Below are 16282 nucleotides of genomic sequence, written 5' to 3' on the forward strand. Positions count from 1 at the left end.
CTATGTTATATGGAGAATTTTACAAGTGAAAGGTACATTAGTAGTCAGCCTAACCTTCGTTTTATAAATAGAAATTGTGGCACCTTGTTTGCGTCTTGCCTTGTATAAATGCTGTGTCTCCTTTTAAATTCAGATTGTCACAGTGTCCCAGCTGTCATCACCTTCATTTTACCTGGTATACATGAATGAAACAGGAGGTTGTATTGTATTGTATACCTAGTGCAGGGTATTCTGGTTTATGTATGTTTTGAAAATAGCTATTAGTTCTTTCCTCTTTGTTTTTTGTTCTCCAGTTTTTCTTGTCACTGCTGCTTTCTAAGAAGTGCAGCTTCCTTTTTTTCCCTTCTGTTTTTATTCCCATCATGGTCTTGCCCCTTCCATCATGCTTTTCTCCTCTGGCAAAAATCTGGAAAATTGAACGTTTATTTCTCTTTGTTCAGTCTGATAAATTAACATACTTAAATCACCGCTAGTTAACTTAATTCAGCGAATTCTGTATCTTCCATATCTCAGAGTTGAATGAAACCACATCTGATTTATGAATCTCTGAAAAATAGTGATTTGCTCCTTTAAAATAAGAAGAGTAGAACTTGCCATCTAATGAGATGACCTATTCCAAATTTGTTTCATAAGTTTTCTCATACTGAGCAGAAATCTGCCTCTGCCTAAATTTAGTCTTGTCTTCTGGAGCCATTCATGTTAAATTTTTTTTCAGTTTTCATGACTGTTTCTAGTTTCATCAACATTCTTGCTTGCTTTCCTGGATACCCTCCAGTTTGTCAAAGCCTGTCTAGATATTTTGGGGTGGGCGTTTGACATCTTAGTTCCCCCACCAAGGCTCAGATCCTTGTCCCCTGCAGTGGAAGAGTGGAGTCTTAACCACCGGACTGGCAGTGAACTCTCTATTTTTAAAGGAACAACATACTCTAGATTTGGTCTCATCAGCACAGTGTAGAGCTAAAACATCATCCTTAACTTTGGTTTCTAATTACTATCTCTGAATCATGTTCTGCTTCTTAGTAGGCAGAGGAAATGTAGGATAATGTAGAGCAGGTCATACTGCTTCATTGGAGTTGCACCTTTGCAGCTTAGCTGTAGTTTGAGCACGTATACTGCTGGGCCCTGTTTGTTGTCTTATATGATATGGGGCTAATTGTAGTTTGTCTCTCAGAGGTAAGGTTATGGAAGGATCAATTAATCCATATAAAGTGCTTAATTTAAGTGTTAAAATGCCATTTATTACTGAAGTAATATTTTTATTTTCTCAATTGTGTCTTGCTGCATAACAAACCAATAAAAACTAAAACAGTGATTTAATTCTTTTTCATGACTCTGTGGCTTGTCTGGATTCTTTTGGACAGTTTTTCACATGGTGTTGGCTATAGTCATTCATTGCTGTCTTCCGCTGGGTCTGAAGTACCCGTGTGGCTTCACTAAACATGTCTCATGACTGGAGCTGACTTGACCTTGCTCTCTAGCAGGGTAGTTTTTTTGTTTTGTTTTAACGCTGGCTTAGGGTTCAAAGAGAGTAATAGGGGAAGCTGCTAGTCCTCATAAGGGTTAGGTCTGGAACTGGAATAGGAGTCATCTTTATTGCATTCTGTTTGGTTAAAGCTAATCAACAAATTAACTCTGACTCAGGAGCGTGGTGGAGGCCATCTCTGGAGTCAGTCTACCACAATTCTGTTCTTTCACAGTTAGCCTTTGGAACCAAATTTACTCTTTAATCCAGTCTTTCTTGCTTTTTTTGTTTAAATTTTAATGGTTTTTACTTTTATGTCATCAAAAGATTTTAAGTTTGTCATGTATCCCTGTCTCACCTTTTATTTTTAACAGCTTTACTGAGGTATAAGTGACAGAACTCTATGTATTTATTTAATGGGTACAGTGATGAGTTTGCTTTTTCAACTTTTTGTAGTCTCCATTTTATCAGAAACATTCACCACTGTGTTGGCACTCGGTCCTTTTTGGTTTATCATTAGGCCAGTAAGCAGCCTGGCTTTTGCCTTTTGTTACTCGTAGGTTCTGGTTCAGTTCAGTCACTCAGTCGAGTCCGACTCTTTGTGACCCCATGGACTGCAGCACGCCAGGCCTCCCTGTCCATCACCAACTCCCGGAGTTTACCCAAACTCATGTGCATGGAGTTGGTGATGCCATCCAACCATCTCCTCTGTCGTCCCCTTCTGCCTTCAGTCTTTCCCAGCATCAGGGTCTTTTCAAATGAGTCAGCTCTTCGCATCAGGTGGCCAAAGTATTGGAGTTTCAGCTTCAACATCAGTCCTTCCAATAAACACTCAGGACTCATCTTTAGGATGGACTGGTTGGAGCTCCTTGCAGTCCAAGGGACTCTCAAGAGTCTTCTCTAACACCATAGTTCAAAAGCGTCAATTCTTTGGCACTCAGCTTTCTTGATAGTCCAACTCTCACATCCATACATGACCACTGGAAAAACCATAGCCTTGACTAGACAGACCTTTGTTGGCAAAGTAATGTCTCTGCTTTTGAATATGCTATCTAGGTTGGTCATAACTTTTCTTCCAAGGAACAAGTGTCTTCTAATTTCACGGCTGCAGTCACCATCTGCAGTGATTTTTGGAGCTCCAAAAAATAAAGTCTGTCCCTGTTTTCACTGTTTCTCAATCTGTTTGCCATGAAGTGATGGGACTGGATGCCATGATTAGTTTTCTGAATGTTTAGCTTTAAGCCAACTTTTTCACTCTGCTTTTTCATCAAGAGGCTCTTTAGTTCTTCCCTTTCTGCCATAAGGGTGGTGTCATCTGCATATCCGAGGTTCTTGATATTTCTCCTGGCAATCTTGATTCCAGCTTGTGCTTCCTCCAGCCCAGCATTTCTCATGATGTACTCTGCATATAAGTTAAATAAACAGAGTGACAATATACAGCCTTGACATATTCCTTTTCCTATTTGGAACCAGTCTGTTGTTCCATGTACAGTCCTAACTGTTGCTTCCTGACCTGCATACAGATTTCTCAAGAGGCAGGTCAGATGGTCTGGTATTCCCATCTCTTGAAGAATTTTCCACAGTTTATTATGATCCACATAGTCAAAAGCTTTGGCATAGTCAATAAAGCAGAAATAGATGTTTTTCTGGAACTCTTGCTTTTTTGATGATCCAGCAGATGTTGGCAATTTGATGTCTGGTTCCTCTGGCTTGGAGAATTTTGAGCATTACTTTATTAGTGTGTGAGATGAGTGCATCCAGTTAATAGCTTTAAAAAGTAGATTATTTTAATCTGATGTTTTGGATAAATTCAGTGTTCTCCTTGGAGGAAGAAGTACTTAATTGCTAATTGAAAAATTCTCAGTGTGAGTTACCCTAATGTAAAACAGTAGTTTTTAGAGAGAGAGAGAAGCTACCACTCATAAAAGATGGGTTACAAATTCTCACGACATTTATTGACACCTTGCCTAAGTAACTTCTCCAAGTTTGTATTCTTACTTTAAATGATTTACCCTTAATTAACTGCACGTTTGTGTCCTTTATCTTTACAAATAAACAGTGGGTTAGATAAAAGTCATTGAAAAGTGGAAGGACATGACCAGGCTGTGTTAATCCTTAGTTTCTATAGTGCCTTCCCTGCTTGACATTTTATCCTTGTTCTGTCTTGCTCACTGTTTTCAGTGCCTCACACAATGATATTTAAGTTTTGGAGAATAAGTCAATGTTAAAAAAAAAATGTTGAAGTAGTAAAATGTGAATTAGAAATACCTAAATAGAGAACTGATTTCATGGTTAGGCTTTTACTTGTCACTTCTTTCATTTGGAGATATTCTTCGTATAATCTTAAATTTACATAAATGAGCCAAAGAACAGTTCACAATTGAGTAATATATGGAGACTTCTTTAAATTTATATATATATATTTTTTCCTGCTGTTTAATTTAAAATTATTTGTGAATTCTGGTTAATCGCAATACATGTTCTCTTTAGTTAGACTTCATAGCATAACCTTTAGCCTAGCCAGTCAGAAGTGGAATTGACCCTTCCAGCTGTGGAGTGCTGTAGTCTAAACCTAGACTGACTCCAAAGCCATTGTCTTGTACGGTCTCCTGTAGTTGAATGAATGCATTTTGTATTAAGATATAAAACTTGAAGAGGGCTGGGCATTTAATTTTAAAAACCACTATATTAAATGGAACGCTCTTATGCTGTTGAGGCAGATCCTCAAAGACCAGCCCTAATGTTCACAGTGTTCATACCTCAAAAGAGAAGGGACAAGACGGCAGAAGTTTGAATTCTTCGGTTGTGGGCATCCTCCGTCAGAGAAGGCAGTGGTGCTCCAACCCCAGAGGGTCCCTGTATTTTGAAGCTGGTTGAGGTTTCACGGGGTGTGGGTGGGTGGGTGGGTGTGTGTGTGTGTGTGGGTGGGTGTGTGTCTGTGTCTGTCTGTGTGTGTCTGTGTGTGTGTGTGTGTCTGTGTGTGTGTGTGTGTGCCCTCAGTTGTGTGTGTGTGTGTACCCTCAGTTGTGTCCAGCTCTTTGTGGCTCCATGGACTGTAGTCTGCCAGGCTTCTCTATCCTTGAGAGTTTCCAAGGAAGAATCCTGGAGTGGGTTGCTATCTCCTACTCCAGAGGATCTTCTCCACCCAAGGATCAAACCCGCATCTCCTGCATTTATTGGCAGGTGCGTTCTTTACCGTTAGCACCACCTAGGAAGCCTTCAAACTGAATGAAGGAATGAATGACAGAACACTTGCAGCTGAGAGGTGTCGTCTAATAAGAATTTTCTTACCTAACCAAAGTGCTCTTCTGATTTCAGGCCAGCTAATAATCACAGGAAACATTATTTCAGGTTGAATTCTGTCACCTCCAACCTTTTCCTGTAATGCATTGCAACCTGGTCCTACTGCCAACTTGGAACTACCCAGTTCATTTGAGTATATGTAGTTTTAAGTTGTAGGAAGGGGAGAGAAGCTAGATTAAAGCTTACTCACCCACTCACCATTTGGAACATGATAATGGGATAAACATAAAAAGTTAGTTACTATTTAAAAGCATTTTTCAAACTTTGGCATATAAGGAAGTGCTGTATAGACTAAACTACTGGGCAACAAGAATAGAAACCAAGAATTAAATACCCTTATTTCTTGTAAAGATTGAGACTTGTTTGGGGCTAAGCCCAGTTGAAAATTGACTTTGATTTGTAGAGTATATTTAGTAGGAAGTGGAGAATTTTAAAAAACAGTAAACATTTTGCCTAATTCTACTACTGGAATATTATCTTTCTCCTCCTTAAAAAAAAAATCACTAGTTTATTGTGCCTTAATCCCCCTAATACAGTGAAGTCATGTTTTTCTGAAATCATTTGTAGAATATAATTATTAGCATGTATGGATTTAATTAGATTGTTACAGTTTTGAACAGAATTATGTAGGATGAAGTTTTACTTGTTTGAGGTGATTGGTAAACATTTATCTTATTAGCTGAGAATCACTTTAATGAACTAAAGGTTTACTCTTCAGATCTTTAATTCTCATTTTCCTACCAGTGTCTTAATTTAGATAGGAAAAATAGAACTTTTACTTTGAACAGCTTTTTACCTTAGAAGGTATTATTTTAATTGTAGTCTTATAAATGAAGTTTCGTTCTGCTTCTTCTGTCATGGATTCTGGTAGTGTCTATTATATTAACAGTTTCTGCCTATGTTATATACCATCATAGTCTCAAAAGGTTAATTTCTGTCTTCTTTCCATTTTAGTGTCATGACTGCCTTGAAACTGAAAAGTTTGCCAGTTTGTTAAATATATATTAATAAAACATAATAACACATGGCAATAAAGTTTTGTCAACTTTCATGCTTTCACATTCATTGAAACGTGCAGTCTGTATCAGCATGTAAATTAATAAGCACTGTGAGGGAAAGGCCAGTATTCAAATTAGCCTTAAATAGTAAGCTGAACACTAATTTCAAATTTTGAGTATTGCTGTCCAAATTGCTTCTGCTTCTAAACCACAAATTTATGACCCTACTACTTTCAAAAGTAGTATTATTGGCAATGAGTGGGTATTAAAATTTTATCACTTAAGTTGTGGTGTGTGTTTTGGAAATGCACATTCTCTGAATTTTATAAATATTTAAGTCTTATTATGACTGTTTCTTTTCTCCCCAAGTCTCTTTTGGAAAAGTTCTTGATCCCCAACGCTTCACAAGCAGAGAGCAAAGTCTTCTATTTGAAAATGAAAGGAGACTACTACCGCTACTTGGCTGAGGTTGCAGCTGGTGATGACAAGAAAGGTATTCTGCCTCAGCCTGTTGCTGGGCGCTACAAAGTCACAGAGGCCAGAGGTGGTCTCTTCTGTTCTGTTGTTTGAAGAGCAGCAAATGGACTCTGCTCACTCTTCCTTGCTCTTTCTCCCTTTTCCTCTCTGTTTCTCTCTCTTCCCCCAGTCCCTGTCGCTTCCCTTCTTTTTTTCCTCTTTCCTGAGATTGTACAGTTGACTCTTGAAGAACACAGATTGAGCTGCACGGACCCATTTACACAGGAATTTTTTTTTTTCTGTAAATATTATAGTACTACATTATACAAGGTTGGACATGAAGGGCCAGCTATAAAATTATACTCAGATTTTCAGCTGCATCAACAGTTGTTATCCATCCCTGAGCCCCGTGTTGTTCAAGGGTCAGCTGTATACCTACTGCCTAGTAATTGGTTTCGTAAAATGTATGATTGCTCACAAGTCAATTTTATGTATAGGAATGTTTCCTCACAATTTTAAGACATAGTAATTACAGCATAACTGTAGAGCAGTACAGACTAATTAAAAATTATACTGAGATGGTTACAGAGTTATTTTGTCTTGACATTGATCAGTGACTAGGGTAGGTTTCTAGCAGAAGCTTATTTTTTTAAATATAAGGGCCAGTTTTAAAGTTGCTGCAGCTTAGTATTTCAGAATTTATTACTGGATGAGTAAAGATTTGGTTCGAGGGATGAAAGCAAAGTACTTTTCATTGATACATTTTGGTGCCTTTTATTATCCAGGGATTGTGGATCAGTCACAGCAAGCATACCAAGAAGCTTTTGAAATCAGCAAAAAGGAAATGCAACCAACACATCCTATCAGACTGGGTCTGGCCCTTAACTTCTCTGTGTTCTATTATGAGATTCTGAACTCCCCTGAGAAAGCCTGTTCTCTTGCAAAGACAGTATGTATTTTTTACCTGTTACGTGGAAATTCAGTAGTCATTATTTGAGCACTGAAATGTGATTTTTTTTGGTCACAGGCATTTGATGAAGCCATTGCTGAACTTGATACATTAAGTGAAGAGTCATACAAAGACAGCACGCTAATAATGCAGTTACTGAGAGATAACTTGACAGTAAGTACCTAACGGCACTGTGAATGGTTAATTAATAATGAAGAAATTATAGGTGCATTTCTGTTTTATTGTACTTCAGATATTGTGGTTTTTACAAATTGAAGGCTTGTTGAAACTATTGAGCAGGGTTCTCTGCTCATCTCATGTCTCTGGGTCACATTTTGGTAATTTTCAGTGATTCAAACCCTCCAACAAAGATTTCAGTGGCTAAAGGTTCAATTGATGATGAACTTTTTTTTAGCAACAAAGTATTTTTTAATAAGGTATGTACATTGGTTTTTTTAAACACATAATACATGCTTAATAGACTGCAGTATGGTGTCAATATAACTTTTATATGTACTGGAAACAAATTTATGTGACTCACTTACTTTGATTTCTGCTTTATTGTGGTGATCTAAAATTGAACTCTTAATATCTCTGAAGTATGCTTATATATGTTTTATAGACTACGACAGGAATATTTCTAATCCTTTTTTGTGTGTTTTTAATGCAAGATACTATCTGCTTTAAAAACTGAAGAAAACCAACAGAAGCTGAAATATTAGACCAAGGACTAAAAATGTGCCCTTTTACTAGTTACATATTTATTAAAATTCACGTTTTAAAAATAATTTTGTAATTCATGGTTTTGGACTTTCAGTTATATAGGCCATTTTATTTTTCATTTCAATGCAAATAATTCTGTTCCTTCCATTTTAGTCATAGAGTTTTGCTTTTAGTTTCAAAAGTATGCTTAAGTTATCTTTGAAGTCCGTTAAAAATGGTGACCCTAAAGTTGCTTCTGTATTCATGTAGGGCTTCTCTGGTGTGGATCAAAGGTAAAGAATCTGCCTGCCAATGCAGGAGACTTACAGGTTCAATCCCTGGAGAAGGAAATAGCCACCCACTCCATTATTCTTGCATGGGAAATAACATGGACAGAGGAGCCTGGCAGGCTGCAGTCAATGGGACTGTAAAAGAGTTGGACATGACTTAGCAACTAAACAGCAGCAGTATTTATGTAGCTAGGGGTAGGGCATTAATAACTTTAGTTATAAAATTTCAGATACGCTGCATAGTCTTGACATCTATTTTGTCTAGTCTCTTAAGGAAAAAAAAGTGACTTACTGTGGCAGGTCATGATTACCCTTTTTGGTATACTGTAGACCAAGGTCCCCAACACCTGGTCCATAGACTGGTACTGGTCCGTGGCCTGTTATGAACTGGGCTGCACTGCAGGAGGTGAGTGGTGGGTGGGCAAGTGAGTGAAGCTTCATCTGTTTTTACAGCCCCATCACTTGCATTACTGCCTGAGCTCCACTTCCTGTCAGATCAGCAGTAACTTAAATTCTCATTCAGTTCAGTTCAGTCGCTCAGTCATGTCTGACTCTTTGCACCCCCATGGACCACAACACACCAGGCCTCCCTGTCCATCACCAACTCCTGGAGTTTACCCAAACCCATGTCCATGGAGTTGGTGATGCCATCCAACCATCTTATCCTCTGTCGCCCCCTCTCTTGCCTTCAGTCTTTCCCAGCATCAGGGTCTTTTCAAGTGAGTCAGCTCTTCACATCAGGTGGCCAAAATATTGAAATTTCAGCTTCAGCATCAGTCCTTCCAATGAACACCCAGGACTGACTTCCTTTAGGAAGGCCTGGTTGGATCTCCTTGCAGTCCAAGGGACTTTCAAGAGTCTTCTTCAACACCACAGTTCAAAAACATCATTCTTCTGCACTCAGCTTTCTTCATAGTCCAACTTTCACACCCATATATGACTACTGGAAAAACCATAGCCTTGACTAGATGAACCTTTGTTGACAAAGTAATGTCTCTTAATTTTTAATATGCTGTCTAGATTCTCATAGGAGCACAATAAATGTAATACACTTAAATCTTCCCCAAAACATCTCTTGCCCCTGGTCCATAGAAAAATTGTCTTCCACTAAATTGATCCTTGGTGCCAAAAAGGTTGAGGGCTGCTGCTCTAGACTGAAAAACATTAAAACCACAATGCCAGTATCACACTGAGAAAGTACACAGTTAATTCCTTAATAGTAAATTTCTTGCATTGTTATCACTTGTTTTTTTTGTATTGTCTTTGTTGTATATTGTCTTTTTTTTCTCTCCCCTAATAGTTTTTTTAAACTTGCATTGAGATCCAAATAGTCTACATATTGCAATTGGTTGATATGTCTCCTTAGGCCCATGGGTTTTCACGTTCTTCACATAGATACTAAATTTGAAGTTACAAGGCTTGAGTGAAGAGTGTTAAGTATCTGTCATATGCCAGATAAAGAGCTAGGAGTGAAGATTATAGTTTAGTGCTACTGGTTTTTTATTAGCTTTAGGTCCTTTTCTTCTGGGGACTGTACATCATTATATACGTTTCACTTTTCTCAGCTTTATTTTATCTAGTCCATTGCCAATTTTCTGAACCAATTTATATATTCTAGTGTTGAATGTTCTCAGCAGTTTTTTGAACAATATTGTATAGTTGTTAGTTACTAAACACTGAAAGTTATTTTAGAAAGTGTAATTGAGGGCTTCCTATACACTTGGAAGGTTATTATTTCCAAGAGGGTATGGTATAGTCCATTTTAAAGAGCAAATAATTTTATGTACATTAAATGAAGTACTGCAGTTTGTTAGCTAATTTTTCATATTTTTCTGGTTTGAAATGATGAGGTACTTCTAAAAGGTAGAATTTGAGACCCAATCACTACTGAATTGTATTGTCAGCACTTTTTGAGAGGGCCTGATGTGAATATGTACTTGCAGCTGAATTTTGGTATCTGTATAGCTTGAAGAGCATAGTACAACAGCTGAGTGAGAAGAAAACCCAAGGTTCAGATTCTGATTTTGTCACTATCACGTGCCTTCTCTGAGCCCTGGTCGTATTGCCTGTTACCATTATAGGGTTTGCCGGGGTCCAGCCCCAGGGGATCCAGGGAATTCGAAGGGTGGACAGCGTTGGCGAGGAAAGACTTATTTGTTTATTAATATGATTAAATTAAGAAACAATAGTATAGTAGGAAGATTAAGTGGAGAAAGAGGGCTGAATAACTTGGATTACGCGGAAGACCAATAAAATTCCAGACAAGGAATTTGCACCATCTGCGTTGGGCCACTTGCGCTCACTTGAATATCTAAGGGTGCCTCGCCTTAGGCTCCCTTTTGCTCGGGTCTTAACAGCCAGGGCAAGTAAGTAGACTTGGCGAGCCTCCGCCCCCCAGATGGGAATTCAGCCTGAAATTAAAGAGGAGAGGGAGGGAGAAAAGGAGAGAAAGACACGGGGGAAACCAGTCCAGCGACTGGCTCCAGCTCCTATTGTTTAGAAGGCCTTATATACCTTTTAGATTGTACATAGAGATCAATGGGTAATACAAAATTATGCACTGTTAGCAGTCCAGACTCTTATCAAAACCAGGCTTTTCTCTCTGCATACCTAATTGTATACACAAGTCTTAGGTGATTTACATCATCTTCTGGCCAAAAAGGGCCAATTAACATTTTACAGCCTTTTTTCTGATAAGTGTTTGTCAACCAGAAGACTGACTTGTGTTGGTCTTCCCAAGGTTTGGTGCCACTCTCAGAAAGTACTAAATAAAGTTACATTCTTACATAGCAAGGACACAAGAGGAGTGCAAAGAGAAGTAATTAACTCAAAAGTCTAGTGTTGCTAACATCAGAACTACTGTATATCCTTTTCCATGTCCCATTTCCATTGATTAACATCCTCCTAGGTGCCTAAAGAATATGGAGGCCTGGCAGCAGTCATTGAGTCAACAGTGAAAATCCGTCACCAATATGATTTTTAACTCTTTAGAAAAGGCTCTGTATCTTTAAGATGCTTTAAGCTTTGTGCCTCTCGCGATTGGGGGCTGCAAGCAATTCACAAGCTGTAAGAGGTCCGGGGAACCTTTTAGGCAAGCTAGAGAGCAATAAGAGGGGGTTTAACTGAAACATCCCTTTCAAATGCAGAAGACTAAAGCCCTGAGTTGACTTTTTCCAGAGAATATCAGAAGAGTGGAAAAGCACGCAGATTCTTATTTTGCGGGGTACATGCTCAGGAAATGCCAGGGGGGCCCCTGAAGTCTGATCATGCCTTGCGTATGTCATCTTGCTTCCTTATGACCTTGTCACAGGCGGGATTCCTCACGCTGGCTTGCGGCAAGGGTTGATCGTCCACTCACTTACATGTCAAGCAAAGAAGTTTTTTGTAGAAACTAATATTTGAGTCTAAATCCAGTTGACATACACTGTCAACACATAACCCTGGGAAGAGAAACACCTTTTATCCAATTTTTCATGTTTATGTGAAAAATACAAAGATCCTTGAAAGTTAGAAGTGGAAAGATAATGTTGAAGGATAATTTTATTTTGTCTTACAAGACTCCCAGTTTAATAAAAGCAGTACAGACTTCTAGAGATCGTTCAGCTAACTTTATGATTGTTCAAAGAGTCTCCTTTCCAGGCCAGAAATATATTTGATTAATAAAACTAATGGGTAATTTAGGGGACAGAAAAACATTAATAAGGTTCTCCTTTCGTTTTCCAGTGTTAAGCAGTATAGAATTTCAAGGTCATCTTGAAATAGTCCTTCTATAATTACCTCTAAAAATCATTTTAGGGTGGTAAGACTTAGAAGAACTGTTGATATTTGAAGCAGCTGAGATAATTTTAAAAATCATCTTTTTAACCTGACGAAAAGCTGTAATATTAATCTAAAAATCAATAGGCTTCATAGTCCTACCACTTTGAGACAGTTCAGTTTTTACCTCTTGTAAGATTTGGTTCTGACCATACTGTTTTGTGTTTAACTATATATTTTGAATCAGACAGATGCAGAAAAGGTATGTTTTCCTAAACTAAAAATGTTAGTAAAGTTAAATTGTATTTTAGTCCAGACTTGCTCCTAACTCTTGAATGTCACAGAGTGTGGCACTCTCTTTAGAGGGGAAGTCTAAAGCTACGAGGTGGAAGTAGTCAAGTCAGCCTGAGTGCCTTGAGCGCGGGCCGAGGTGAAGGGTATGGTTTAGTTGCACTGAACTTGCACACTGCAGCGTTTGAAGACAGGCTATCATCGGATAGCTGTTGATGTTTAGAATTGGCATTTCTATGATTTCATCTACTTTTTCTTTACCTTCTATGAATAGCCAAGAATTTCCTTAATCTGATTTTGTTATTTAAAGACAACTCTGGTATGTATTTACTGTGCTGAATGATTAGGTAGGAAATGTGTTATATTCAGGTGCTTTTTTAAATTTATTAAAGTATAGTTCATTTACAATGTTGTGTTAAATTCTGCTGTATAGCAAAGTGATTCAATTACACATATATACATTCTTTTTCATATTAACTTTCTATTATGATTTAATCACAGGATATTGGATAGTTTCCTGGAGGTGTTTTATATCTTGAGGCTGTTTTCAGTGCTGCTATTTTTTAAGCCTTCCAGTAATTGTGCTTACATTCTGGTACCTTGGCGTATATAATAAAAAATTTTCAAGCTGAAATATACTAAAAATTCTTTCTTTCTTTTTTAACTAGTTGTGGACATCGGATACCCAAGGAGACGAAGCTGAAGCAGGAGAAGGAGGGGAAAATTAACCTGCCTTCCACCTTTTGTCTGCCTCATTCTAAAATTTACACAGTAGACCATTTGTCATCCATGCTGTCCCACAAATAGTTTTTTGTTTACGATTTATGACAGGTTTATGTTACTTCTATTTGAATTTCTATATTTCCCATGTGGTTTTTATGTTTAATATTAGGGGAGTAGAGCCAGTTAACATTTAGGGAGTTATCTGTTTTCATCTTGAGGTGGCCAATATGGGGATGTGGAATTTTTATACAAGTTATAAATGTTTGGCATAGTACTTCTGGTACATTGTGGCTTCACGAGGGCCAGTGTTAAAACTGCTTCCATGTCTAAGCAAAGAAAATTGCCTGCATATTGGTATGTCCTGGTGGGGAATAAAAGGGATAATTGGTTCCAATCACAGGTGTAGTTGTGGGTACTTCTTAGGTTTGGAGCATTTACAGAGCTGTAGTAGAAATGGATACCCCATGGATATTGCATGTTAAACCATGTGTTATCTGTGGAATACTCAGACTCAGTGTGCACACCGTTGACTGCAGCTACAGAAGTGTTCCTTTAGTTGTGACCCAATTTACTCTGGATAAGGGCAGAAACGGTTCACATTCCATTATTTGTAAAGTTACCTGCTGTTTGCTTTCATTATTTTTGCTACACTCATTTTATTTGTATTTAAATGTTTTAGGCAACCTAAGAACAAATGTACAAGTAAAGATGCAGTAAAAATGAATTGCTTGATATTCATTACTTCATGTGTATCAAGCACAGCAGTAAAACAAAAACCCATGTATTTAAATTTTTTTTGTTTATTTTTTTTTTTTTTTTTGCTTTTTTGATTTTTTTTTTTTTTTTGATACTTGCCTAACATGCATGTGCTGTAAAAAAATAGTTAACAGGGAAATAACTTGAGATGATGGCTAGCTTTGTTTAATGTCTTATGAGATTTTCATGAACAATCCAAGCATAATTGTTAAGAACACGTGTATTAAGTTCATGTAAGTGGAATAAAAGTTTTATGAATGGACTTTTCAACTACTTTCTCTACAGCTTTTCATGTAAATTAGTGTTTTGGTTCTGAAACTTCTCTAAAGAAAATTGTACATTTTTGGAAATTTATTCCTTATTCCCTCTTGGCAGCTAATGGGCTTTTACCAAGTTTGAATACAAAGTTTATCATAACAGTAAAATACTACTAAGATAACTACTACTGTTCCCAACCATGTCCTATTCTCCCCCCTCCCCCTGAAAATTTTTTTCAGAGACGGGGAGTTGATTGAAAAAAGTAATGTTATTCCATTTAAAATTTTGGTATATGGCATTTTCTAACTTAGGAAGCCACAGTGTTCTTGGCCCATCATGACATTGGGTAGCATTAACTGTAAGTTTTGTGCTTCCAAATCTCTTTTGTTTTTAAGAATTTCTTGGTATTCTTACAGCCTGCCTTCAATTTTGATCCTTTCTTCTTTCTATTTGTCAGGTGCACAGGATTACCTTTTTTAGCCTCTGTCTTGTCATCAATCATTCCTACTTGGTGGCCATGTACTTGGGGAAAAGGCCGCATGATCTTTCTGGCTCCACTCACTGTCTAAGGACACCCTGCTTCCTCTGCTTGCATCCCACAGACTATTTCCCTCTTCCTATTCACTGCAGTGAATCTCTCCTGAGTTGATGAGATTGTGTTATCTCCCTATACACCCTACCTATCCTGAATGGTCTGTCATTGTCTTTGCCTTTAAATTCTTTCCCCTTCCTCTCTTTAAATAATGATGGGGCTAAGTAATAACCCAAAGCTCACCCTACCAACTATTTCCTCAGTACCTTGCAGAAAACACCAAACAAAAATAACCATTTTAAAAGAGGTGTATTTTTTTTTTCTTCTAGAATGTAAGCTCCTCAAGAGCAGGGACAATGTTTTCTGTATGTTCTATTGTGCCTAGTACACTGTAAATGCTCAATAAATACTGATGATGGGAGGCAGTGAGTCTTGATGATAAGGGTGAGAAACTGAAATCCCAAATACTGTTTTGTTGTTTGTTTTATTATGACCTCAGATTAAATTGGGAATTAGCCCTCTGGGACAATTGTCCCAAATATTACATTCAAATAAAAGTGCAATGGAGGCCTTGGGGTCTTTCTTTCAAGGAGTAAAAGATCTCTTATGCATTTGGGACATGATAATGCATCTTCACTCACAGCTCTTTTCTTTTTCTGTTAATTTCTGCTGCCCACCAGGCCAAGGACATGAAATAATCTTTTTTATAGCTATAGGGAATGAAGCTAGACTGAGGAGATGGATCTTATTCACATAAATTATAAATAAAATCTAAAGCTTGTCTCATTTGCCTACTTAGATGCCTCAGTCATCTGCTAAGCTAGTTTGATTCTGAAATTGTAATAAAATTTCATTAATACTGGCTTTTACTATGTTTCTGCATAGTAGTGCCCAGTAGATAAAGGAAGATTTCAACCTGACTTTTTTTTGCCTTGAGATCCGAATAATAAATTTTTTATAACATTTCTTAAATTGCCCCCAATTCAGGCTTCATGTCTGTTTCTGTCAACATTCCCAGGAATTTGGAGACCTCAACAATGTTTTGTATTTGGTATATGTGTAGTATTGGAGTTGTTAAACGTATATATCCACTTGAGAGCTGTGCCTTGTGAGTGGGCAGCAGTGTGATCAGTTAAAGTCTGAATTTTGCTGCCACTTTGGCATGTGGTCCTGGCTTTTCCAGTTGGGGTGGGGGTCAAAGAGGATTAAAAGAAGGTAATGTCAAGGGGCTTAGTAACTATAGGAGTTTTCTTGTCTTCTCTAAAACTAGTCACCAATCTTGCCATGGCCCAGAGCATATTTTTAAAACTAGTTACTAAGCCAGTTTGTAATCTGCAGTCAAAGATTTATTTGTGATCAGGTCTTAACTTGATTGGGCTTCCCTGGTGGCTCAGATGGTAAAGCGTCTGCCTGCAATATGGGAGACCCGGGTTCGGTCCCTGGGTTGGGAACCCCTGGAGAAGGAAATGGCAGCCCACTCCAGTACTCTTCCTGGAGAATTCAATGCACTGAGAAGACTGGTAGGCTACAGTCCATGGGGTCGCAAAGAGTTGGACACAACTGAGTGACTTGACTTTATTGACCGATGGTGAGAGGTTTAAAAGTCTTTAGTTGACTAAGTGCAGGTCTAAGAATTTGAGACTTCTAGTGGTGGTAGTGTTGTTCTAAGTGGTTTATGTTGCCAGTAGGGGAGGGTGGCATTTTATTTGGATGCAGGAACATTGTAATCTATTCCCTGAGAGGAGAGCCTGAAGTATGTGAGAACTTTAAATGGCCCTATGTGCTCAGAGAGAGACATTCCTGTAG

At 38.0% G+C, this 16282-nt stretch overlaps 1 protein-coding gene across 2 annotated transcripts in view; it reads left to right on the forward strand.

The window, feature by feature from the left end:
- Positions 1-15044, forward strand: part of YWHAZ (tyrosine 3-monooxygenase/tryptophan 5-monooxygenase activation protein zeta) — a 35262-nt gene extending 20218 nt beyond the window's left edge. For both annotated transcript variants that reach the window (XM_040260969.1, XM_040260970.1), the window contains exons 3-6: positions 6133-6256; positions 7005-7168; positions 7247-7342; positions 12876-15044. In XM_040260969.1, coding sequence (XP_040116903.1) covers positions 6133-6256; positions 7005-7168; positions 7247-7342; positions 12876-12935 — 444 coding nt within the window. In that variant the 3' untranslated portion in view covers positions 12936-15044. The remainder of the gene's footprint in view (positions 1-6132; positions 6257-7004; positions 7169-7246; positions 7343-12875) is intronic.
- Positions 15045-16282: the final 1238 nt, after the last annotated feature.

Source organism: Oryx dammah, unplaced genomic scaffold (assembly GCF_014754425.2).
Source record: "Oryx dammah isolate SB20612 unplaced genomic scaffold, SCBI_Odam_1.1 HiC_scaffold_19, whole genome shotgun sequence".
Lineage (NCBI taxonomy): Eukaryota > Metazoa > Chordata > Mammalia > Artiodactyla > Bovidae > Oryx > Oryx dammah.